The sequence below is a fragment of the Ranitomeya variabilis genome, chromosome 2 (assembly GCF_051348905.1).
Source record: "Ranitomeya variabilis isolate aRanVar5 chromosome 2, aRanVar5.hap1, whole genome shotgun sequence".
NCBI classification, from domain to species: Eukaryota; Metazoa; Chordata; class Amphibia; order Anura; family Dendrobatidae; genus Ranitomeya; species Ranitomeya variabilis.
The window spans coordinates 722,793,237-722,820,751 of NC_135233.1; the positions used below are offsets into that span (position 1 = coordinate 722,793,237).

At 42.8% G+C, this 27,515-nt stretch overlaps 1 protein-coding gene across 9 annotated transcripts in view; it reads right to left on the minus strand.

Annotated features, from left to right (window-relative positions):
* Positions 1-27,515, minus strand: part of FAM184A (family with sequence similarity 184 member A) — a 313,220-nt gene that overhangs the window by 112,218 nt on the left and 173,487 nt on the right. For all 9 annotated transcript variants that reach the window (XM_077289549.1, XM_077289548.1, XM_077289545.1 and 6 more), the window contains one exon: positions 2,632-3,486. In XM_077289549.1, coding sequence (XP_077145664.1) covers positions 2,632-3,486 — 855 coding nt within the window. The remainder of the gene's footprint in view (positions 1-2,631; positions 3,487-27,515) is intronic.

Genomic DNA, 27,515 nt, shown 5'->3' on the forward strand with positions numbered 1-27,515 from the left:
TCAAAGATATCCAAAAAAAGTGTTGTTTAAAGTTTGCAACAAGCCACCTGGGAGACACACCAAACATGTGGAAGAAGGTGCTCTGGTCAGATGAAACCAAAATCGAACTTTTTGGCAACAATGCCAAACAATATGTTTGGAGTGAAGGCAACACAGCTCATCACCCTGAACACACCATCCCCACTGTCAAACATGGTGGTGGCAGCATCATGATTTGGGCCTGCTTTTCTTCAGCAGGGACAGGAAAGATGGTTAAAATTGATGGTAAGATGGATGGACCCAAATACAGGACCATTCTTGAATCAAACCTGTTGGAGTCTGCAAAAGACCTGAGACTGGGATGGAGATTCGTCTTCCAACAAGACAATGATCCCAAACATAAAGCAAAATCTACAATGGAATGGTTCACAAATAAACGTATCCAGTTGTTAGAATGGCCAAGTCAAAGTCCCGACCTCAATCCAATCGAGAATCTGTGGAAAGAGCTGAAAACTGCTGTTCACAAACGATCTCCATCAAACCTCACTGAGCTCGAACTGTTTGCCAAGGAAGAATGGGCAAGAATTTCAGTCTCTCGATGTACAAAACTGATAGAGACATACCCCCAGCAACTTGCAGCTGTTATCGCAGAAAAAGATGGCACAACAAAGTATTAATAGTTAAAGGGGCCGAATAATATTGCATGCCCCACTTTTCAGTTTTTGAATTTCCACAAAAATTTAAAACAACCAATAAATTTCGTTTAACTTCACAATTGTGTTCCACTTGTTGTTGATTCTTCACCAAAAATTTCCATTTGGTATCTTTATGTTTGAAGCATGATATGTGGGAAAAGGTTAAAAAGTTCAAGGGGGCCGAATACTTTGGCAAGCCACTGTATGTGATATATATATATATATATATATATATATATACAGGTCCTTCTCAAAAAATTAGCATATAGTGTTAAATTTCATTATTTACCATAATGTAATGATTACAATTAAACTTTCATATATTATAGATTCATTATCCACCAACTGAAATTTGTCAGGTCTTTTATTGTTTTAATACTGATGATTTTGGCCTACAACTCCTGATAACCCAAAAAACCTGTCTCAATAAATTAGCATATCAAGAAAAGGTTCTCTAAATGACCTATTACCCTAATCTTCTGAATCAACTAATTAACTCTAAACACATGCAAAAGATACCTGAGGCTTTTAAAAACTCCCTGCCTGGTTCATTACTCAAAACCCCCATCATGGGTAAGACTAGCGACCTGACAGATGTCAAGAAGGCCATCATTGACACCCTCAAGCAAGAGGGTAAGACCCAGAAAGAAATTTCTCAACAAATAGGCTGTTCCCAGAGTGCTGTATCAAGGCACCTCAATGGTAAGTCTGTTGGAAGGAAACAATGTGGCAGAAAACGCTGTACAACGAGAAGAGGTGACCGGACCCTGAGGAAGATTGTGGAGAAGGACCGATTCCAGACCTTGGGGAACCTGAGGAAGCAGTGGACTGAGTCTGGTGTGGAAAGGCGTGTGCAGGAAATGGGCTACAGGTGCCGCATTCCCCAGGTAAAGCCACTTTTCAACCATAAACAGCGGCAGAAGCGCCTGACCTGGGCTACAGAGAAGCAGCACTGGACTGTTGCTAAGTGGTCCCAAGTACTTTTTTCTGATGAAAGCAAATTTTGCATGTCATTCGGAAATCAAGGTGCCAGAGTCTGGAGGAAGACTGGGGAGAAGGAAATGCCAAAATGCCTGAAGTCCAGTGTCAAGTACCCACAGTCAGTGATGGTGTGGGGTGCCATGTCAGCTGCTGGTGTTGGTCAACTGTGTTTCATCAAGGGCAGGGTCAATGCAGCTAGCTATCAGGAGATTTTGGAGCACTTCATGCTTCCATCGGCTGAAATGCTTTATGGAGATGAAGATTTCATTTTTCAGCACGACCTGGCACCTGCTCACAGTGCCAAAACCACTGGTAAATGGTTTACTGACCATGGTATTACTGTGCTCAATTGGCCTGCCAACTCTCCTGACCTGAACCCCATAGAGAATCTGTGGGATATTGTGAAGAGAAAGTTGAGAGACGCAAGACCCAACACTCTGGATGAGCTTAAGGCCGCTATTGAAGCATCCTGGGCCTCCATAACATCTCAGCAGTGTCACAGGCTGATTGCCTCCATGCCACGCCGCATTGAAGCAGTCATTTCTGCCAAAGGATTCCCGACAAAGTATTGAGTGCATAACTGAACATTATTATTTGATGTTTTTTTTGTTTGTTATTAAAAAACACTTTTATTTGATTGGACGGGTGAAATATGCTAATTTATTGAGACAGGTTTTTTGGGTTATCAGGAGTTGTATGCCAAAATCATCAGTATTAAAACAATAAAAGACCTGACAAATTTCAGTTGGTGGATAATGTATCTATAATATATGAAAGTTTAATTGTAATCATTACATTATGGTAAATAATGAAATTTAACACTATATGCTAATTTTTTGAGAAGGACCTGTATATATATATATATATATATATATATACACACACACACTATAAAAGCATAAAAGCATATGAGCAAAATAGTTTCCTCTATGAAGGCTAGAATCTAAGAAAATGGGTCAACCAGCACATCTCTTACCTGAACATTGTTCTCTGCTGTAGATAGAGAAGATTGTAGTTTTTGGCACTTTTCTCGAAGACTTCCTGCTTCTTCCTGTACAACCTGAAATTCTGTTTTAAGAATGCCGAGGTTCTTCTGTAAGATAGCTTCTTGAGTTTGAAATTCTCTCTTCAATTCGGACTCTTTCTGCTTACATGCATGTAGACTCTCGGCTGTAAAGTGCTGAGACCTTTTCAAAGCTTCCAACTCATGTTCATAGAAGGCCTGAGCTTTACTCAGCTTCCCTTCATAATCCTCTACTAATTTTTTCCTCTCCAAGCGTAAGTCTTCCAGCTTTTTATTAAGTTCTTCCAATTGTAATCTATGCATTTCCTCTAGTGTTTCCTGGCCCTTGTTTAAAGTAGCATTTTGACTGTGTTGTGCTTTTAGGAGGTCTTGGATTTCTGATCTATGAGTTGCTCTTAGTTCTTCTAAGGCAGTACGTTTGTCTTTCTCAAACTGTACTTGGAGTTGCATAAAATTCCGTATCCTCTCCTCAAATCTCTTCCTTATCTCCTCCACCTCTCGAGACATGGTAACAACTCTCTGCACATGTTGGGCTTCTGCACAAAGTTGCATATCTTCTACCCGATGCTTGTAAACATCAAATTCAGTAAGTGCTTGGTGTTTCAACTTTTTATGTTCCTCTAATGATTCTTCCAGAGCTTGTATTTTTCGTTTCAGCTCAGTTTCCTCCGACACTTTATTTTTATATTGTAATATCTTCTCCCTGGTTTCAGCAAGGATCTGCTGAATTTCTTCTTCATGTGCTTCTTTAATGGCTTGTACTCCTGATTCATGCTCATCATTTCTAGTATTTAAGGCATATATGACCTGTGAATTTAAAAAATATCTGATAAGTGAACTCCATTTATATTTTTTGATTAGCACCAATTACAAAACTTTTGAATAGTTACAGAAACTTAGAATTTTACACAAGATAGCACAATACACATCAGTACCAACGAGAATTTGTCACATATTCATAAACGAAACTGGAAATGGTTATGGAGTGATAGGGGTCCAGAGAGCAAATCCTTAAAATTGGTCCTATAGGAGTGCAATGAATAGAAAGTGACAAACAAGTTTTCCTTTACCATCATTATGCAGTCTCAAAAAAGTATTAGAAAACTGGAATATATGCAATGGGTACAATGTGTTACAATAATTTTAAACATCCTCATTTGAAAGGTTACTAATGTCAAATATAACTGTATATATCCTTTCATATATGAAGGGTTGAACGTATTGTGTTCTTTGAATTGAGCTCTGATTTTGTAATGGCTTTTTTCTATTGTATTATGTGAAATTAATGTAACATAAGTTGGGTAGTGCTGCCATACAATGCAGAAAATATAACAATATTTCTGTTTCAAGCATTGAGGCGAAGGGTGGTGAGTAGAGATGAGCAAATCAATGTGCTTGACTTCGGTCCAGTGTTCAGGTAAATGGCACCTGACCACTAGGAATTTGATTTGTCAGGGCTGGCGCAGTATCGTCTTAGTGACATAACACACAGACGACATTGTCGGGAATCTAGATCTTGGACCAGAGTCCCATGAATTGATCCGCTCCTCTCTAGTGATGAGGACTATTGCCTTTTCTGTCCAGGATATCCGTACAATAATAAGCTAATTTTGAGCTGTCAATTTGTAAAACAAACTACTTTAAATCTGCTGAGAAATGACATAATAGGTACTATTATCTCTCCATGTTCCAGATGTTGTTCCAGGTTCCATTTCTCTCTTACTTACATAACCAGAACATCTCTGGCAGGTCAATTATTCCCTTTTTGCAAAAACTGAATATGCAGATTATATGAAGCAATGAACTCCTGCTAAATTTCTCCAGGACCAATAACCATGTGGCAAAAGTTAAAAGTTTAGGCGTATCAATAATATTATATACAGACTTATTAATTTTTCTGTGAGAGACATAGCTATCTGTGAACAGCACGGTAGTACATTAACAAATTTGCCTAATGGAGATTCAATTATCATGTTCCAATAATGCCTAGGCAGTCACCACCAAGTGTCATGAAACTGTTTGCAAATATGTGCCAAAACATAAAGTGTCTACCCAATATCAACGCTCACATACCCAGGGTGACTAAAGAAAGGTATACAAAGTGTTAAGTTTTCCACCACTATGATACTTGGGCAAATGAACGCTCCTCCATTTTTCAGTTGCATGGTGGAAAAATAATTTAACCCTAATGACAACCCTCAGGGTCAGATGGCTTCACTTTCACAAACTATTTTACATCTTTAAAATCTGGAAACTGTGCCTTCCACACCATTGGCCATCCCAGCTAATAAACATTAGGCACATATTATTAACGCCAAAAACATTGAAGATACATATATGCATATTGCCAAAAAACAGTGAAACCGCTCCTAAAGATCACCTGTTTAAGAAGATAATCCTATAATTTAGAGCAGATTTGCTGTTGCACTAGTTAATATGGTTAATGGTAAGCTTCTTTCTGAATAGCAACCACCTAGAACATCACTTTCAATACAATTTTGGATGGTTGTCTCAAAAAAGGTTACCCAATAAAGAAAAAGGGTAATTGGTGAGAATGGCTAAACAAGTCTATTAGGGTCTGCCACAAAAATGTCAGTTTCTTGGATTATAAAGTTAAAGGGTACCTGTCAGTTGGTTTCTGCTATTCAAACTAAGAACAGCATAATGTGGGGACAGAGAGCCTAATTCCATTGATTAATTACTTATTAGGCTGTGTGTTGTAGGTGGAGAATTACTTCAAACTCGTTTTCGGAAATATACAAAATCTCTAAATTTCATCATGACCTATAACAAGTATGAGGTCCGTGAAATTCTGGCAAAGAATTGGGGTATACTTCTCAGTGAGCTCAAGTTGACCCCTCACATTTCTTCCCATTCCCACTTAGGTGCCAGGAGGGATAAGAACTTGAAGGACAGTCTGAGCCATAGTCATTTTAGGTGGCCGACACAGAGACTAATTAGGGGCTTTAAAATCTTGGGTACATATCCATGTGGGGGATGGACTATTTGCCATCACACCATTGCTCAGGATGGAGTTTCTGTTTTAATTTTTCGTTTCAAAATTCAGTCAAGATGCTGTTTTAATTGTAGATCTCACAACTTGGTATACGTTATCATCTGTGATTGTCCCATGATTTATGTAGGTCAAACGACTCAAGAACTCAGAAGGAGGATCCAACAACATGCCTCTATTATATCTACTGCCGTTAACCCCTTAAGCCCCGAGGGTGGTTTGCACGTTAATGACCGGGCCAATTTTTACAATTCTGACCACTGACCCTTTATGAGGTTATAACTCTGGAACGCTTCAACGGATCTTGGCGATTCTGACATTGTTTTCTCGTGAGATATTGTACTTCATGATACTGGTAAAATTTATTCGATATAACTTGCGTTTATTTGTGAAAAAAAACAGAAATTTGGCGAAAATTTTGAAAATTTCACAATTTTCCAACTTTGAATTTTTATGCCCTTAAATCACAGAGATATGTCACGCAAAATACTTAATAAGTAACATTTCCCACATGTCTACTTTACATCAGCACAATTTTGGAACCAACATTTTTTTTTGTTAGGGCGTTATAAGGGTTAAAAGTTGACCAGAAATTTCTCATTTTTACAACACCATTTTTTTTAGGGACCACATCTCATTTGAAGTCATTTTGAGGGGTCTATATGATAGAAAATACCCAAGTGTGACACCATTCTAAAAACTGCACCCCTCAAGGTGCTCAAAACCACATTCAAGAAGTTTATTAACCCTTCAGGTGTTTCACAGGAATTTTTGGAATGTTTAAATAAAAATGAACATTTAACTTTTTTTCACACAAAATTTATTTCAGCTCCAATTTGTTTTATTTTACCAAGGGTAACAGGAGAAACTGGACCCCAAAAGTTGTTGTACAATTTGTCCTGAGTACGCTGATACCACATATGTGGGTGTAAACCATTGTTTGGGCGCAAGGCAGAGCTCGGAAGGGAAGGAGCGCCATTTGACTTTTCAATGTAAAATTGACTGGAATTGAGATGGGACGCCATGTTGCGTTTGGAGAGCCCCTGATGTGCCTAAACATTGAAACTCCCCACAAGTGACACCATTTTGGAAACTAGACCCCTTAAGGAACTTATCTAGATGTGTGGTGAGCACTTTGACCCAACAAGTGCTTCACAGAAGTTTATAATGCAGAGCCGTAAAAATAAAAAATCATATTTTTTCACAAAAATGATCTTTTCGCCCCCAATTTTTTATTTTCCCAAGGGTAAGAGAAGAAATTGGACCCCAAAAATTGTTGTGCAATTTGTCCTGAGTACGCTGATACCCCATATGTGGGGGTAAACCATTGTTTGGGCGCATGGCAGAGCTCAGAAGGGAAGGAGCGCCATTTGACTTTTCAATGCAAAATTGACTGGAATTGAGATGGGACACCATGTCGCGTTTGGAGAGCCCCTGATGTGCCTAAACATTAAAACCCCCCACAAGTGACATTATTTTGGGAAGTAGACCCCTAAGGAACTTATCTAGATGTGTTTTGAGAGCTTTGAACCCCCAAGTGTTTCACTACAGTTTATAACGCAGAGCCGTGAAAATAAAAATTCTTTTTTTTTTTTTACAAAAATGATATTTTAGCCCCCAGTTTTGTATTTTCACAAGGGTAACAGGATAAATTGAACCATAGAAGTTGTTGTCCAATTTGTCCTGAGAACGCTGATACCCCATATGTGGGGGGGAACCATTGTTTGGGCGCATGGCAGAGCTCGGAAGGGAAGGAGCGCCATTTGGAATGCAGACTTAGATGGATTGGTCTGCAGGCGTCACGTTGCATTTGCAGAGCCCCTGATGTACCCAAACAGTAGAAACCCCCCACAAGTGACTCCATATTGGAAACTAGACCTCCCAAGGAACTTATCTAGATGTGTTGTGAGAACTTTGAACCCCCAAGTGTTTCACTACAGTTTACAACGTAGAGCCGTGAAAATAAAAAAATCTTTTTATCCCACAAAAATGATTTTTAGCCCCCCAAATTTTTATTTTCCCAAGGATAACAAGAGAACTTCGACCCCAAAAGTTGTTGTCCAATTTGTCCCGAGTACGCTGATACCCCATATGTTGGGGTAAACCCCTGTTTGGGCGCACGGGAGAGCTCGGAAGGGAAGCACTGTTTTACTTTTTCAACGCAGAATTGGCTGGAATTGAGATCGGACGCCATGTCGCGTTTGGAGAGCCCCTGATGTGCCTGAACAGTGGAAACTCCCCAATTCTACCTGAAACCCTAATCCAAACAGACCCCTAACCCTAATCCCAAAAGTAACCCTAAACACACCCCTAACCCTGACACACCCCTAACTCTAATCCCAACCCTAATCCCAACCGTAAATGTAATCCAAACCCTAACCCTAACTTTAGCCCCAACCCTAACCCTAACTTTAGCCTCAACCCTAACCCTAACTTTAGCCCCAACCCTAACCCTAACTTTAGCCCCAACCCTAACCCTAACTTTAGTCCCAACCCTAACCCTAACTTTTGCTCCAACCCTAGCCCTAACCCTAGCCCTAACCCTAGACCTAACCCTAGCCCTAACCCTAATGGGAAAATGGAAATAAATACATTTTTTTAATTTTATTATTTTTCCTTAACTAAGGGGGTGATGAAGGGGGGTTTGATTTACTTTTATAGCATTTTTTATATCGGATTTTTATGATTGGCAGCTGTCACACACTAAAAGACGCTTTTTATAGCAAAAAAGTTTTTGCGTCTCCACATTTTGAGACCTATAATTTTTCCATATTTTGGTCCACAGAGTCATCTGAGGTCTTGTTTTTTGCGGGATGAGTTGACGTTTTTATTGGTATCATTTTCGGGCACGGGACAGTTTTTTATCACTTTTTATTCCGATTTTTGTGAGGCAGAATGACCAAAAACCAGCTATTCATGAATTTCTTTTGGGGGAGGCGTTTATACCGTTCCACGTTTGGTAAAATTGATAAAGCAGTTTTATTCCTTGAGTCAGTATGATTACAGCGATATCTCATTTATATCTTTTTTATGTTTTGGCGCTTTTATACGATAAAAGCTATTTTATAGAAAAAAATTATTATTTTGTCATCGTTTTATTCTGAGGACTATAACTTTTTATTTTTTTGCTTATGATGCTGTTTGGCGGCTCGTTTTTTGCGGGACAAGATGATGTTTTCAGCGGTACCATGGTTATTTATATCCGTCTTTTTGATCGTGTGTTATTCCACTTTTTGTTCGGCGGTATGATAATAAAGCGTTGTTTTTTGGCTCGTTTTTTTTTTTTTTCTTACGGTGTTCACTGCAGGGGTTAACTAGTGGGACAGTTTTATAGGTTGGGTCGTTACGGGCGCGGCGATACTAAATATGTGTACTTTTTTTTTTTTTTTTATTTAGATAAAGAAATGTATTTATTGGAATAATATATTTTATTTTTTTTCTTTATTTAGGAATTATTTTTTTTTTTACACATGTGGAAATTTTTTTTTAAACTTTTTTACTTTGTCCCAGGGGGGGACATCACAGATCGCTGATCTGACAGTTTGCACAGCACTCTGTCAGATCAGCGATCTGACATACAGCCGTGCAGGCTTACCAGCGCCTGCTGTGGACCCAGAAGTACTCCCTGCAGGACCCGGATGCAGCCCCGCGGCCATTTTGGATCCGGGGACTGCAGGGAGGAGACGCTCGGTACAAGGTGAGTACATCGCCTTGTACCGATCGTCTCAGGGAAGCACGCAGGGAGCCCCCTCCCTGCGCGATGCTTCCCTGTACCGCCGGTACACTGCGATCATGTTTGATCGCAGTGTGCCGGGGGTTAATGTGCCGGGGGCGGTCTGTGACCGCTCCTGGCACATAGTGCCGGATGTCAGCTGCGATAGTCAGCTGACACCCGGCCGCGATCGGCCGCGCTCCCCCCGTGAGCGCGGCCGATCGCTATGACGTACTATCCCGTCGGTGGGAATTAAGGCCCACCCCACCTCGACGGGATAGTACGTCATATGGGATTAAGGGGTTAAAGATAAAAAAAAAGTAAAACTGCATCAATAGCCACACATATTTAAAAAAAAACATCAGTGTCGTACAGTTGGACAAAAGATTTGGTGCTTTGAATCCATACAGATGAATGTTAGGGGAGGGAACATCACAAATAGGCTCTTACGATGTGAATCAAAGTAGTAGATTAATGATTCGCGTAGTTTGACCCAACATGGCTTAAATTATGAGCTACTTTTTACATTCGTTATGCAGCATAGGTATACATGGAATTTGGGCTTTTTACTGATTTGTACTGATGAATATTTTATTCTTGCTGCTTGTTTGAGGGTATGTACAGTTACGTCCATATATATTTGGAGAGAGACAACATTTTTCTAATTTTGGTTATAGTCATTACCACAATGAATTTTAAACAAAACAATTCAGATGCAGTTGAAGTTCAGACTTTCAGCTTTCATTTGAGGGTATCCACATCAAAATTGGATGCAGGGTTAAGGAGTTTCAGCTCCTTAACATGTGCCACACTGTTTTTAAAGGGACCAAAAGTAATTGGACAGATGAAATAATTGTAAATAAAATGTTAATTTCTAGTACTTGATTGAAAACACTTTGTTGGCAATAACTGCCTGAAGTCTTGAACTCATGGACATCACCAGACGCTGTGTTTCCTCCTTTTTGATGCTCTGCCAGGCCTTCACTGCGGTGGTTTTCAGTTGCTGTTTGTTTGTGTAACAAAACCCGGCACTCAACTTGAGTATGGATGCTGTAAGGTTTATTGTGTAGTATTAACAATAAAACGTTTCGGTCCTATGGACCTTCTTCAGTTACTATTTGTGAGATGAGTAGGGAATAAGTATCTTTAGCCAATAGAGCCCTATTGGAACAACTTATATCCAGTAAGCTCCTGTTTTCAGCTTTAAGGCTGTTTTGTCTCCGGGTGTAGACGCGGTGTCCACCGCTTGTCCCAAGCATCTACCGGAGTGTTTAGACTCCGGTAGATGCTTGGGACAAGCGGTGGACACCGCGTCTACACCCGGAGACAAAACAGCCTTAAAGCTGAAAACAGGAGCTTACTGGATATAAGTTGTTCCAATAGGGCTCTATTGGCTAAAGATACTTATTCCCTACTCATCTCACAAATAGTAACTGAAGAAGGTCCATAGGACCGAAACGTTTTATTGTTAATACTACACAATAAACCTTACAGCATTCATACTCAAGTTGAGTGCCGGGTTTTGTTACATTTACTATAAGGTGTGGGAGCCTACCCGTGCACCTACGCCAGCAGTGCTCACGTTTTAGTTCACCGCTGTTTGTTTGTGGGCCTGTCTGAAGTTTAGTCTTTAACAAGTGAAATGCATGCTCAATTGGGTTGAGATCAGGTGACTGACTTGGCCATTCAAGAATATTCCACTTCTTTGCTTTAATAAACTCCTGGGTTGCTTTGGCTTTATGTTTTGGGTCATTGTCCATCTGTAGTATGAAACAACGACCAATCAGTTTTGCTGCATTTGGCTGGATCTGAGCACACAGTATGTCTCTGAATACCTCAGAATTAATTTGGCTGCTTCTGTCCTGTCTCACATCATCAATAAACACTAGTGACCCAGTGCCACTGGCAGCCATGCATGCCCAAGCCATCACACTGCCTCCGCCATGTTTTACAGATGATGTGGCATGCTTTGGATCATGAGCTGTACCACACCTTCGCCATACTTTTCTCTTTCCATCATTCTGGTAGAGGTTGATCTTGGTTTCATCTGTCCAAAGAATGTTCTTCCAGAACTGTGCTGGCTTTTTTAGATGTTTTTAGCAAAGTCCAGTCTAGCCTTTTTATTCTTGATGCTTATGAGTGGCTTGCACCGTGCAGTGAACCCTCTGTATTTACTTTCATGCAGCCTTCTCTTTATGGTAGATTTGGATATTGATATGCCTACCTCCTGGAGAGTGTTGTTCACTTGGTTGGCTGTTGTGAAGGGGTTTCTCTTCACCATGGAGATTATTCAGCGATCATCCACCACTGTTGTCTTCCGTGGGTGCCCAGGTCTTTTTGCATTGATGAGTTCCCCAGTGCTTTCTTTCTTTCTCAGGATGTACCAAACTGTAGATTTTGCCACTCCTAATATTGTAGCAATTTCTCAGATGGTTTTTTTTCTGTTTTCGCAGCTTAAGGGTGGCTTGTTTCACCAGCATGGAGAGCTCTTTTGACCGCATGTTTACTTCACAGCAAAACCTTCCAAATTCAAGCACCACACCTCAAATCACCTCCAGGCCTTTTATCTGCTTAATTGAGAATGACATAACAAAGGGATTGCCCACACCTGTCCATCAAATAGCCTTGGAGTCAATTGTCCAATTACTTTTGGTCCCTTTAAAAACAGGGTGGCACATGTTAAGGAGCTGAAACTCCTAAACCTTTCATCCAATTTTGATGTGGATATTGTAGCATTTCACCCGCTACGGGTCTTGGGGACACTCGCTTGGCAGCAGAATCATCATAGACAGGCACGGTTCCTCACACAAATCAGTCCATATGGTTTATTCAAACTCCGCATAAACCAGACAGGGTACAGTCCATTTCATTACAGCCATGAAACATTGTAAGACATCAGACAGTTCGTGTAGCAGATAGGCTTCTCTGCTGTATGTTATGATCCCCTTGTTCGGGGTTACCTCTCAGGAGTTCCACTGCTCACACTGACTTCACGTCAGTCCCAGGTCTTCAACACAGTCCGTCCAGGTCTACGGTCTCCAGGTGCTTCCAGGACGACTCCACTCCCAGGAGTCTCTAACACTGACCGTCCAGGACCTTGCACAGGAACAAACGGGTCCATGCACAGGAACAAACGGCTCCATACACAGGAACAAACGGCTCCATACACAGGAACCTCACAAGACCCATGTGACCCACCCCCTGGTCACATTATCTACCCTTAACCACTCCCCTGGATGGGAGTGTGGGTGTGTGTGGCTAGTTTGACCCTCCCATCTCTCATAACTAGCCCTGCCAATCTCCCATTAGAACTACACAATTACTTGTGGGACTACAGGTCCCAGAACACAACATAACTTTAGACTGACAGCGCAGAGTGTCCTCCTCTGCGACACACATACCGGCCATTCACAACACTGCTGGACTTTGTCTCATCACAATTATGCCTCCAAGTGCATCTTGCAGCTCGCACACAGCACCCCCTGGCTGTAACATTGGTCACTACACCACAATACCCTCAAATGAAAGCTGAAAGTCTGAACTTCAACTGCATCTGAATTGTTTTGTTTAAAATTCATTGTGGCAATGTCTATAACCAAAATTAGAAAAATGTTGTCTCTGTCCAAAAATATATGGACCTAACTGTATTCATGGTTTTCTCATCTGCCTATTCTTTGGAGGCAATATCTATACCTGGTTCAATGTATCCCACTTACCTGTACACTTTGACTCATGCAACACATCATCTCAGGAGGACCATTGTAAGGCTATGTGCACACTCTGCGGCGTGCTCTGCGGGTTCTCCCGCAGCGGAATTGATAAATCTGCAGGGCAAAACCGCTGCGGTTATCCCTGCAGATTTATCGCGGTTTGATTTGCGATTTCCGCTGTGGGATTACTCCTATACTATTGATGCTGCATATGCAGCAATATGCAGCATCAATAGTAATGTTAAAAATAATAAAAATTGGTTATACTCACCCTCTGATGTCCGGATCTCCTGGGCGCTGCACGCGGCGCTCCGGTTCCAAAGATGCTGTGCCGAGAAGGACCTTCGTGATGTCACGGTCATGTGACCGCGGCGTCATCACAGTCATGTGACCGCGACGTCACCGCAGGTCCTGCTCGCACAGCAACTGAGACCGGACAGCCGCGAGCAGCACTGAGAGGTGAGTATAGCATCATTTTTTATTTTAATTCTTTTTTTTTTTTACACTATTTATGCTTCCCAGGGCCTGGAGGAGAGTCTCCTCTCCTCCACCCCGGGTAGCAACCGCACATTATCTGCTTACTTCCCGCATCGTGGGCACAGCCACATGCGGGAAGTAAGCGGAACAATGCATTTCTATGGGTGCAGAATCGCTGCGATTCTGCACAAAGAAGTGACATGCTGCGGGTTGTAAACCGCTGCGTTTCTGCGCGGTTTTTCCCGCAGCATGTGCACTGCGGTTTGCGGTTTCCATAGGGTTTACATGTTAATGTAAACGCAATGGAAACTGCTGCGGACCCGCAGCATCAAAATTGCCGCGGATCCGTGGTAAAAACCGCAAAGTGTGAACATGGCCTAAGAGTCTATAAAACTTGGATATACGGCACTCCAGATGTGGTGCTCGAGTAAGGGTTCCATTCCATAGGAGTAATAATTCAAAGTATTTGGCAATCAAATGTATCAGAAGTGATACTTTCATTACAATGTAATCCAACAAAAAGTAAAGTTTTGACCCTGAGACATGGGTCTTTTTCACACTCAGATTGCAGAGTGATATGCTTCAGATCGCAGAGCTGTGACAAGCGTGCAGCGCATGTGGCGTATATAGAATATTTTCTGTTTACATTTCGCTGTACCCGAAATATTCTATACCCTCAGTTGGATGCTTGATTCTTTTGAGACACTGTACTTTTTACAAGTAGTTTTTCCTAGTGATGCATTATAATTCAACAGTGACTCGTTTCATTTCTCAATATAATCTTTTATTGATAAGTGGTTACTACTGTATGCGTGTGCACTTTTTGCACACGAAATACCAGTCCCTGACTTCTTATGTATGGATGTCTGGCTGCATCACACACGGATAGTTTTGCTATTACATATATACATTCATATCACTGAATTAAATAATTCAGTTGTAAATCTTTATTCATTACATAGTGGAATGTGTCGAGAACAATAAAACCTAAAAATGATCAACGTAAATCACAACTAATATCCCACGGAGGTCTGGAGTTGGACTGATGCTCAAAATCAAAGTGGAAAATGAAGTTACAGGCTGATCCAACTTCAGTGAAAATGCCTCAAGACAAGGAAATGATGCTCATTAGTGTGAGTGGCCTCCACGTGCCTGTATGACCTCCCTACAATGCCTTGGCATGCTCCTGATGAGGTGGCAGATAGTCTCCTGAGGGATCTCCTCCCAGACCTGGACTAAAGCATCCGCCAACTCCTGGACAGTCTGTAGTGCAACATGACATTGGTGGATGGTGCGAGACATGATGTCATAGATATATTCAATCGGATTCAGGTCTGGGGAATGGGCGGGCCGGTCCATAGATTCAATGCCTTCGTCTTGCAGGAACTGCTGACACACTCCAGCCACATGAAGTCTGGCATTGTCCTGCATTAGGAGGAACCCAGGGCCAACTGCAACAGCATATGGTCTCACAAGGGGTCTGAGGATCTCATCTCGGCACCTAATGGCAGTCAGGCTACCTCTGGCGAGCACATGGAGGGCTGTGCAGTCCTCCAAAGAAATGCCACCCCACACCATTACTGACCCACTGCCAAACCGGTCATGTTGAAAGATGTTGCAGCCAGCAGATCGCTCTCCACGGCGTTTCCAGACTCTGAAACATCTGTCACATGTGCTCAGTGTGAACCTGCTTTCATCTGTGAAGAGCACAGGGCCCCAGTGGTGAATTTGCCAATTCTGGTGTTCTGTGGCAAAACCCAAGCGTCCTGCACGGTGTTGAGATGTGAGCACAACCCCCATCTGTGGACGTCGGGCACTCAGACCATCCTCATGGAGTCGGTTTCTAACCGTTTGTGCAGACACATGCACATTTGTGGCCTGCTGGAGGTCATTTTGCAGGGCTCTGGCAGTGCTCCTCCTGTTCTTCCTTGTACAAAGGCTGAGGTAGCATCCTGCTGCTGGGTTGTTGCCCTCCTACGGCCCCCTCCACATCTCCTGGTGTACTGGCCTGTCTCCTGGTAGTGCCTCCAGCCTCTGGACACTACGCTGACAGACACAGCAAACCTTCTTGCCACAGCTCGTTTTATTAATATAATTGTATTTTATCTCTGATTATAGTTGAGCTATATTTATTCTCACTTTTTAGTGCTGATTATATATGCCCTCTTTGTCATGGGAACTCTTTGTATATTATTATTGTAATATGCTTGCATTCATCAGTGTGTCAATAAGCTGTAGCTTGTGAAACTCTATTGTGGGTTGATGTTTATATGTCATTTTATGACTTTTAAATGCTTATAATTTTTTGTGGCTACTTGTGTTTCAATAAAATATTGTACATTTTTTATGGTGATCCGTGTAATTCATGGCATGTTTCTTTCCTCTTCATTGTCATGGCAGGTTTTTGCTTTTCAAACGGAGAACAGCATAATGTAGGGGTGGAGAGCCTGATTCCAGGGATGAGTTACTTATTAGGCCGTGTGCTGTAGTTTCAATACAATCAGTATTTTATCAGAAGGAGGTTATCACTGCCTGACTAGGTCTCACGTGTACAGCAGTCCAGGAAATGTATGTCACTTCATCCGCACCACTGATTAGCGACTTGCTCATAATGTACAGAGGAAGATGCCAATCAGTGTAGTGGGCGAGTTTATACACAGCTTGCCATTCTGACCACTGCAACTTCTACAACAGATAAAGCAGGAATTTAATCAGAACTACACAAAGCAGCCAGTAACTGATACATCCCTGGAATCAGGCTTTCTTGCCTTATATTATGTTGCTATCAGATTACGGTACATAACAAAAACCTGCTGACAGATGCCCTTTAAATAGCAGTAGTTCTGCAGATTCCCACATTTAACATTAGACCTTCTTCTGTACTGTCATTAGACTCCACCATGGTACACAAGATCCATCAGGCTGACCACAAGGTCACCAACTACAAGACAGATCTATTATTCTAATTTAATTATTGTTTGGTTTAATTCCTTAATCAAATGAGACTGTAAAAGGAGTGCTCGCGGCGATCAAATGTCAAAAAGAATTTGGTTAAGCTTGAAGCTGCAGACATTCATCTTCCTCCGAAGCCCAGCGCCCACTTGCTTGCGGCCTTTCTATTTAAATAGAGAAATGACTCGTACAGATATCTAGAAATTCACACACCAATGGACATTGCTGAGGTCTTTAGTATTACTTGCCATTGTTACACTGAGCCAGAGCTAGTGAAATAAGGTGCACTTCCAGTAATTTGGCAGCTTTAGTATTTCACAATGAAGAATTTACCATGACAGCTGTGACCCGTCCAGGCTCTACCAGTGACAAATCCACCTTTATTTATTAGCGGGTACTTCTGTGCTCAAACAAGTTGGTTTTGTAATCCCTCTAGATCAGGTTTTCATGTCTATTTCAGACCCCTGTATACATAGGAGATGTTAGGGATGAGGTCTGGACACTTTCACTGTGTAAGTTATCCTGTAAATCAGGATTCCCCTTTGGCAGCACTTTACTACTCTGTGTTAAGGTACCTTCACACTAAACGACTTTGCAACGATAACGATAGCGATCCGTGATGTTGCAGCGTCCTGGATAGCGATATCGTTGTGTTTGACACGCAGCAGCGATCTGGATCCTGCTGTGATATCGCTGGTCGTTGCTGAAAGTCCAGAACTTTATTTGGTCGTCAGATCGGCGTGTATTGTTGTGTTTGACAGCAAAAGCAACGATGCCAGCGATGTTTTACAATGGTAACCAGGGTAAATATCGTGTTACTAAGCGCAGGGCCGCGCTTAGTAACCCGATATTTACCCTGGTTACCATTGTAAAAGTAAAAAAAAAACAGTACATACTCACCCTCTGATGTCTGTCATGTCCCCCGGCGTCCGCGCTGCTGCTCAGAGCTTCCTGCACTGAATGTGTCAGTGCCAGCCGTAAAGCAAAGCACAGCGGTGATGTCACCGCTGTGCTTAGGGCCGGCGCTTACACAGTGCAGGGAAGCTGAAGGCGAGGGACGCGACAGACACGGCAATGTGAGTATGTAGTGTTTGTTTTTTTAACATTTACACTGGTAACCAGGGTAAACATCGGGTTACTAAGCGCGGCCCTGCGCTTAGTAACCCGATGTTTACCCTGGTTACCCGGGGACTTCGGCATCGTTGGTCGCTGGAGAGCTGTCTGTGTGACAGCTCTCCAGCGACCACACAGCGACGCTGCAGCGATCGGCATCATTGTCGATATCGCTGCAGCGTCGCTTAGTGTGACGGTACCTAAAGTGGGTAACTGGCAATTTACTGTGTGATTACTGTGTGTTGTGCTTTACTGATTGTACTCTATGGTATTACTATACATTATGGATTTGCTATAGTATTTTGAAGCATTTTACCAGATCTCTCTCCATTATCTGTTTTCCTCTTTGCGCTTGTTATCTTTAATTGTTACACAATAAAATGTAATTTTTTTTACATGAGACGTATATTTTTAAGATACAAACCGCATAGTATTCATGTTCCCTGGGTCCATTGGCGAGTCTCGCCATTGCTCCTGGTGCCTGGATTTAGCGGCGTCCACTTGGAAACACAGAGCTCCCTCATTGTTAATGTGACGTCAAAGCCACAGCCAAAGCTAGGGACACAGGAGCAGCGGAGAGACCTGGGGAAGGTGAGCGCGGCCAGTGTACTTCTTCAGAATAACCTCTAGCTGAGGATTAACATTAATGAAATGGAGCAACCACTTTAAGTATAATTTTTGAGTGTAATAATAGTTGTGTTCTGCCATATAATATACAAAGATTTGGGTTTATTGTCTTAGTTTGATGAACCATATTTATATGCAAGAATATCCACACAAAAAATTCCTTCTATTTGTTGAGTGAAAGTGATGCATGTATTAATGCAATTTGGAAGAATTCTAGTGCCCTAAGTACCGTATATTTTTATTATAGTTCCATTTATTCCATATCACTTTACATGTGAAAAGGGGTATAGGTATATAACAAAAAACAAGTATAATAATCTTGAAGCAAACAAGTCACCGACTGGTACGGGAGGAGAGAGGATATGATATCATATCGCAGTCTAAGGGTATGTGTCCACGTTCAGGATTGCATCAGGATTTGGTCAGGATTTTCCATCAGTATTTGTAAGCCAAAACCAGGAGTGGGTGATAAATGCAGAATTGGTGCATGTGTTTCTATTATACTTTTCCTCTAATTGTTCCACTCCTGGTTTTGGCTTACAAATACTGATGGAAAATCCTGACCAAATCCTGATGCAATCCTGAACGTGGACACATACCCTAAAGGCCCCACTTTAAATTAACGTCGGCCAAACCCACCGATATCAGCATAGCAGGTCGACAGACAAATGTGTATGGGGTCCTCCCAATTCTCCCTTGATAGATGCATGCTCGTTTTTGGACTGCTAACCCTTTTGTCCTTGGGGAAGCCGCTACTAGAGAAGTATGTTGGTGATGAGATGGCTCTAAGCCAATTGACTGGCCAAACCATCATTTGTCCAATAACTATCTATTGTGTATGGAGGACATTAAAGGAAATCTGTCAGCAGCTTTTTGTTAATCCGTTTGGGAGCAACATATTGCAGAGGCAGAGACTGTTGTGAAATTGGATTCTGGGCTCCCCCGGTGGCCACTGGTGGAATTGAACTTGTGTGCATCATCCTCTCTGTTCACCTGTTCCCATCAGGATGTGGGAGTCTCTATATAACCTTGCTCCTCTGTCAGTTTCATGCCGGTCAACAATGTAATCAGAAGCCTTTCTTTGCATGTTCCTGCTACTAGACAACTCCCAGCTAAGTTGGACTTTCGTCCTTGTTTGTTTTTGCATTTTGTTCCAATTCACAGCTGCTGTTTCGTTACTGTGTCTGGAAAGCTCTTGTGATCTGAAATTGCCACTCTGGTGTTATGAGTTAATACTAGAGTCTTAAAGTAATTTCTGGATGGTGTTTTGATAGGGTTTTCAGCTGACCATGAAAGTGCCCTTTCTGTCTTCCTGCTATCTAGTAAGCGGACCTCGATTTTGCTAAACCTATTTTCATACTACGTTTGTCATTTCATCTAAAATCACCGCCAATATATGTGGGGGCCTCTGTCTGCCTTTTGGGGAAATTTCTCTAGAGGTGAGCCAGGACTGTATTTTCCTCTGCTAGGATTAGTTAGTCCTCCGGCTGGCGCTGGGCGTCTAGGGATAAAACGTAGGCACGCTACCCGGCCACTGTTAATTGTGCGGCAGGTTTAGTTCATGGTCAGTTTAGATTCCATCTTCCAAGAGCTAGTTCTTATATATGCTGGGCTATGTTCTCTCGCCATTGAGAATCATGACAGTTTGACCGGCCCAAAAGGGTTAAATTATTGGCTGAGAAAGGAGAGAAAAAAGAAGTCTGCTGAAATTTTTTTTTTTTTTTTTTTTTCTCTAGTTCTGAGTGTGCTCATAATTGAATCTCTTGCAGGTCTGCCTATATTGCAGCCTTTCTCTCTCTCTTTCTCTCCTTCTAATCCTTGAATGGCTCTGTGTTCACCTGTTTGAAATGGATCTTCAGAGTGTAGCTACAGGTTTGAATAATCTCGCCACGAAGGTACAAAATTTGCAAGATTTTGTTGTTCATGCACCTATGTCTGAACCTAGAATTCCTTTGCCTGAATTTTTTCAGGGAATAGATCTTGCTTTCAAAATTTTAAAAATAATTGCAAATTGTTTTTGTCCCTGAAGTCTCGCTCTGCCGGAGATCCTGCACAGCAGGTCAGGATTGTAATTTCCTTGCTCCGGGGCGACCCTCAAGATTGGGCTTTTGCATTGACACCAGGGGATCCTGCGTTGCTCAATGTGGATGCGTTTTTTCTGGCCTTGGGGTTGCTTTATGAGGAACCTCATTTAGAGCTTCAGGCGGAAAAAGCTTTGATGTCCCTATCTCAGGGGCAAGATGAAGCTGAAATATACTGCCAAAAATTCCGTAAATGGTCTGTGCTTACTCAGTGGAATGAGTGCGCCCTGGCGGCGATTTTCAGAGAAGGTCTCTCTGATGCCATTAAGGATGTTATGGTGGGGTTCCCTGTGCCTGCGGGTCTGAATGAGTCCATGACGATGGCTATTCAGATCGATAGGCGTCTGCGGGAGCGCAAACCTGTGCACCATTTGGCGGTGTCTACTGAGAAGACGCCAGAAAATATGCAATGTGATAGAATTCTGTCCAGAAGCGAGCGGCAGAATTTTAGACGAAAAAATGGGTTGTGCTTCTATTGTGGTGATTCAACTCATGTTATATCAGCATGCTCTAAGCGTACTAAGAAGCTTGACAAGTCTGTTTCAATTAGCACTTTACAGTCTAAGTTTATTCTATCTGTGACCCTGATTTGTTCTTTATCATCTATTACCGCGGACGCCTATGTCGACTCTGGCGCCGCTTTGAGTCTTATGGATTGGTCCTTTGCCAAACGCTGTGGGTATGATTTGGAGCCTTTGGAAGCTCCTATACCTCTGAAGGGGATTGACTCCACCCCATTGGCTAGTAATAAACCACAATACTGGACACAAGTAACTATGCGTATTAATCCGGATCACCAGGAGATTATTCGCTTTCTGGTGCTGTATAATCTACATGATGTTTTGGTGCTAGGATTGCCATGGCTGCAATCTCATAACCCAGTCCTCGACTGGAAAGCTATGTCTGTGTTAAGCTGGGGATGTAAAGGGACTCATGGGGACGTACCTTTGGTTTCCATTTCATCATCTATTCCCTCTGAGATTCCTGAATTCTTGTCTGACTATCGTGACGTTTTTGAAGAACCCAAGCTTGGTTCACTACCTCCGCACCGGGAGTGCGATTGTGCCATAGATTTGATCCCGGGTAGTAAATACCCTAAGGGTCGTTTATTTAATCTGTCTGTGCCTGAACACGCTGCTATGCGAGAATATATAAAGGAGTCCTTGGAAAAGGGACATATTCGTCCTTCGTCATCTCCCTTAGGAGCCGTTTTTTTCTTTGTGTCTAAGAAAGATGGCTCTTTGAGGCCGTGTATTGATTATCGGCTTTTGAATAAAATCACGGTTAAATATCAATATCCGTTACCACTGCTGACTGATTTGTTTGCTCGTATAAAGGGGGCCAAGTGGTTCTCTAAGATTGATCTCCGTGGGGCGTATAATTTGGTGCGAATCAAGCAGGGGGATGAGTGGAAAACCGCATTTAATACGCCCGAGGGCCACTTTGAGTATTTGGTGATGCCTTTTGGTCTTTCAAATGCCCCTTCAGTCTTCCAGTCCTTTATGCATGACATTTTCCGCGATTATTTGGATAAATTTATGATTGTGTATCTGGATGATATTCTGATTTTTTCGGATGACTGGGACTCTCATGTCCAGCAGGTCAGGAGGGTTTTTCAGGTTTTGCGGTCTAATTCCTTGTGTGTGAAGGGTTCTAAGTGCGTTTTTGGGGTTCAAAAGATTTCCTTCTTGGGATACATTTTTTCCCCCTCTTCCATCGAGATGGATCCTGTCAAGGTTCAGGCTATTTGTGATTGGACGCAACCCTCTTCTCTTAACCCCTTCACCCCCGGAGCTTTTTCCGTTTTTCCATTTTCGTTTTTCACTCCCCTCCTTCCCAGAGCCATAACTTTTTTATTTTTCCGTCAATTTGGCCATGTGAGGGCTTATTTTTTGCGGGACGAGTTGTACTTTTGAACGACATCATTGGTTTTAGCATGTCGTGTACTAGAAAACGGGAAAAAAATTCCAAGTGCAGTGAAATTGCAAAAAAAGTGCAATCCCACACTTGTTTTTTGCCTGCCTATTTTGCTAGGTTCACTAAATGCTAAAACTGACCTGCCATTATGATTCTCCAGGTCACTACGAGTTTATAGACACCTAACATGACTAGGTTATTTTTCACCTAAGTGGTGAAAAAAAATTCCAAACTTTGCAAAAAACAAAACAAAACAAAATTGCGCCATTTTCCGATACTCGTAGCGTCTCCATTTTTCGTGATCTGGGGTCAGGTGAGGGCTTATTTTTTGCGTGCCGAGCTGGCGTTTTTAATGATAGCATTTTGGTGTAGATACGTTCTTTTGATCGCCCGTTATTGCATTTTAATGCAATGTCGTGGCGACCAAAAAAACGTAAATCTGGCGTTTCGAATTTTTTTCTCATTACGCCATATAGCGATCAGGTTAATGCTTTTTTTTTATTGATAGATCGGGCGATTCTGAACGCGGCGATACCAAATATGTGTAGGTTGGTTTTTTTTTTTATTGATTTATTTTGATTGGGGCGAAAGGGGGGTGATTTAAACTTTTATATTTTTTTTATTTTTTTCACATTTTTAAAAACTTTTTTTTTTTACTTTTGCCATGCTTCTATAGCCTCCATGGGAGGCTAGAAGCAGGCACAGCCCGATCGGCTCTGCTATGCAGCACCGATCATAAGATCGCTGCTACACAGCAGAATTGCAGGTGTGCTGTGAGCGCCGACCACAGGGTGGCGCTCACAGCCACCGGCAATCAGTAACCATAGAGGTCTCAAGGACCTCTATGGTTACCTTCCTGACACATCGCCGACCCCCGATCATGTGACGGGGGTCGGCGATGCGCTCATATCCGGCCGCACGGCCGGATGCGGTAGTTAAATGCCGCTGTCTGAGTTTGACAGCGGCATTTAACTAGTTAATAGCGGCGGGTGATCGCGATTTCACCCGCCGCTATTGCGCGCACATGTCAGCTGTAAAAAACAGCTGACATGTCGCGACTTTGATGTGCGCTCACCGCCGGAGCGCACATCAAAGCGGGGGTCCCGACATGTGACGTACTATACCGTCACATGTCGGGAAGGGGTTAAGAGTCTTCAGAAATTTTTGGGCTTTGCTAACTTTTATCGTCGATTTATTGCTGGTTTTTCTGATGTTGTTAAACCATTGAGTGATTTGACTAAGAAGGGTGCTGATGTTGCTGATTGGTCCCCTGATGCTGTGGAGGCCTTTCGGGAGCTTAAGCGCCGCTTTTCTTCCGCCCCTGTGTTGCGTCAGCCTGATGTTGCTCTTCCTTTTCAGGTTGAGGTCGACGCTTCTGAAATCGGAGCTGGGGCGGTGTTGTCGCAGAGAAGTTCCGACTGCCCCGTGATGAGACCTTGTGCTTTTTTTTCCCGTAAATTTTCGCCCGCCGAGCGGAATTATGATATTGGGAATCGGGAGCTTTTGGCCATGAAGTGGGCTTTTGAGGAGTGGCGTCACTTGCTTGAGGGGGCCAGACATCAGGTGGTGGTATTGACTGACCACAAAAATTTAATTTACCTTGAGTCTGCCAGGCGCCTGAATCCTAGACAGGCGCGCTGGTCGTTGTTTTTCTCTCGGTTTAATTTTGTGGTGTCATACCTACCGGGTTCTAAGAATGTTAAGGCGGATGCCCTTTCTAGGAGTTTTGAGCCTGACTCCCCTGGTAATTCTGAGCCCACAGGTATCCTTAAGGATGGAGTGATATTGTCTGCCGTTTCTCCAGACCTGCGGCGGGCCTTGCAGGAGTTTCAGGCGGATAGACCGGATCGTTGCCCACCTCGTAGACTGTTTGTTCCTGATGATTGGACCAGTAGAGTCATCTCTGAGGTTCATTCTTCTGCGTTGGCAGGTCATCCTGGAATCTTTGGTACCAGGGATTTGGTGGCAAGGTCCTTCTGGTGGCCTTCCCTGTCACGAGATGTGCGAGGCTTTGTGCAGTCTTGTGACGTTTGTGCTCGGGCCAAGCCTTGTTGTTCTCGGGCTAGTGGATTGTTGTTGCCCTTGCCTATTCCGAAGAGGCCTTGGACGCACATCTCGATGGATTTTATTTCGGATCTGCCTGTTTCTCAGAAGATGTCTGTCATCTGGGTGGTGTGTGACCGTTTCTCTAAGATGGTCCATTTGGTTCCCTTGCCTAAGTTGCCTTCTTCTTCCGAGTTGGTTCCTCTGTTTTTTCAAAATGTTGTTCGTTTGCATGGTATTCTGGAGAATATCGTTTCTGACAGAGGGACCCAATTCGTGTCTAGATTTTGGCGGGCATTCTGTGCTAGGATGGGCATAGATTTGTCTTTTTCGTCTGCTTTCCATCCTCAGACTAATGGCCAGACCGAGCGGACTAATCAGACCTTGGAGACATATTTGAGGTGTTTTGTGTCTGCGGATCAGGATGATTGGGTTGCTTTTTTGCCATTGGCGGAGTTCGCCCTCAATAATCGGGCCAGCTCTGCCACCTTGGTGTCCCCGTTTTTCTGTAATTCGGGGTTTCATCCTCGATTTTCCTCCGGTTAGGTGGAATCTTCGGATTGTCCTGGAGTGGATGCTGTGGTGGAGAGGTTGCATCAGATTTGGGGGCAGGTAGTGGACAATTTGAAGTTGTCCCAGGAGAAGACTCAGCTTTTTGCCAACCGCCGTCGTCGTGTTGGTCCTCGGCTTTGTGTTGGGGACTTGGTGTGGTTGTCTTCTCGTTTTGTCCCTATGAGGGTTTCTTCTCCTAAGTTTAAGCCTCGGTTCATCGGCCCGTACAAGATATTGGAGATTCTTAACCCTGTGTCCTTCCGTTTGGACCTCCCTGCATCTTTTTCTATTCATAATGTTTTTCATCGGTCATTATTGCGCAGGTATGAGGTACCGGTTGTGCCTTCCGTTGAGCCTCCTGCTCCGGTGTTGGTTGAGGGTGAGTTGGAGTACGTTGTGGAAAAGATCTTAGACTCCCGTGTTTCCAGACGGAAACTCCAGTATCTGGTCAAATGGAAGGGATACGGTCAGGAGGATAATTCTTGGGTGACTGCCTCTGATGTTCATGCCTCCGATCTTGTCCGTGCCTTTCATAGGGCTCATCCTGATCGCCCTGGTGGTTCTGGTGAGGGTTCGGTGCCCCCTCCTTGAGGGGGGGGTACTGTTGTGAAATTGGATTCTGGGCTCCCCCGGTGGCCACTGGTGGAATTGAACTTGTGTGCATCATCCTCTCTGTTCACCTGTTCCCATCAGGATGTGGGAGTCTCTATATAACCTTGCTCCTCTGTCAGTTTCATGCCGGTCAACAATGTAATCAGAAGCCTTTCTTTGCATGTTCCTGCTACTAGACAACTCCCAGCTAAGTTGGACTTTCGTCCTTGTTTGTTTTTGCATTTTGTTCCAATTCACAGCTGCTGTTTCGTTACTGTGTCTGGAAAGCTCTTGTGATCTGAAATTGCCACTCTGGTGTTATGAGTTAATACTAGAGTCTTAAAGTAATTTCTGGATGGTGTTTTGATAGGGTTTTCAGCTGACCATGAAAGTGCCCTTTCTGTCTTCCTGCTATCTAGTAAGCGGACCTCGATTTTGCTAAACCTATTTTCATACTACGTTTGTCATTTCATCTAAAATCACCGCCAATATATGTGGGGGCCTCTGTCTGCCTTTTGGGGAAATTTCTCTAGAGGTGAGCCAGGACTGTATTTTCCTCTGCTAGGATTAGTTAGTCCTCCGGCTGGCGCTGGGCGTCTAGGGATAAAACGTAGGCACGCTACCCGGCCACTGTTAATTGTGCGGCAGGTTTAGTTCATGGTCAGTTTAGATTCCATCTTCCAAGAGCTAGTTCTTATATATGCTGGGCTATGTTCTCTCGCCATTGAGAATCATGACAAGAGACCCTGATTCAAATGATCTAGGCGTTCTCTGTATAACCCCGCCCACATCACTGATTGGCAGCTTCCTGCCCGCATACAACTGTAAAGCTGCCAGTGTTGGGGGAGGAGTTACACAAGGCTCATGAATATGGAGGACTACCTGGCAGTAGTTTTACTAGTCCCCTAGCTGACAAGACAGTGATTTTATCAAAACTACACTAAGCAGCCTAGTAAGTGAAGTGATACATTGCCAGAATCAGGGTCTCTGCATCTTCATTATGCTGGTCTCAGATTAGGTGGTAAAAGCCTGCCAACAGATTCTCTCTAAAGCTACACTCCACCCTAGGAGTGATAAATTGCTATGCATTTCAGAAGTATAGGCAGCGTACACGGTGCCCTCAGTTTGCCTCCCGCAGTCTCCTCTACTCAGATTAGTCTTCTGTTCCTCCTATGCTCTGGGACAGGGAAGGAAGGGGAATAATAATAATCTTTAGCATGGTTCCCTTCCCAGGAGCTGGAAGCAGAAGGAAAGGCATTTGATCTTCGCACAGCATGTTATAATGAACTGGTGTGAGGGGATGGGTGAGAAGATATTACAATATGATGAATTGGAGGTGGGGTGTAAAAGAGGACATTGCATACTGAATGGGGTTATGTAACTATAATTAACTGGGGGGTATGTGACTATAGTAAATTGGGGATATGTAATTTTAATGTTAGGTATACAATGAGAATTAGTTGGGGAGAGAACAGAATATTAGAATGAATTGGAGTGGGTGGATGGGTGGCAGAACAGCATGTTATTATGAATTTAATAGGGGATGGGTGAGAAAACAATATGTTATAATGAACTGAATGGGTGGATGGGTGAGAGCACAGTACATTATAATAAATTGGATGGGGGATGGGTGAGATAACAGTATGTTATAATTAATTGGATGGGGGATGGGTGATAGCACAGTATGTTATAATAAACTGGAAGTGGGATGGGTTAGAGAACAGTATGTTATAATGAATTAGTTGGGGGGATGGGTGAGAGAACACTATATTATAATGAATTGGATGGGGGATGGATGAGAGCACATTATATTATGAATTGGGTGGGGATGGGTGATAACATATTATATTAAAATGAATTTGGAGTTGGGGTGTAAAAGAGGACACTGTATACTGAATTGGGGTATGTCATTCTAAAGAATTGGGGGTATGTGAATATAATGAATTAGGAGGTATGTAACTAATGAATTGGGGGTATGTAATTATACTGAAATGGGGTATGTGACTATAATGAATTGGGTGGTATGTAATGAATTGGGGGGATGTAAT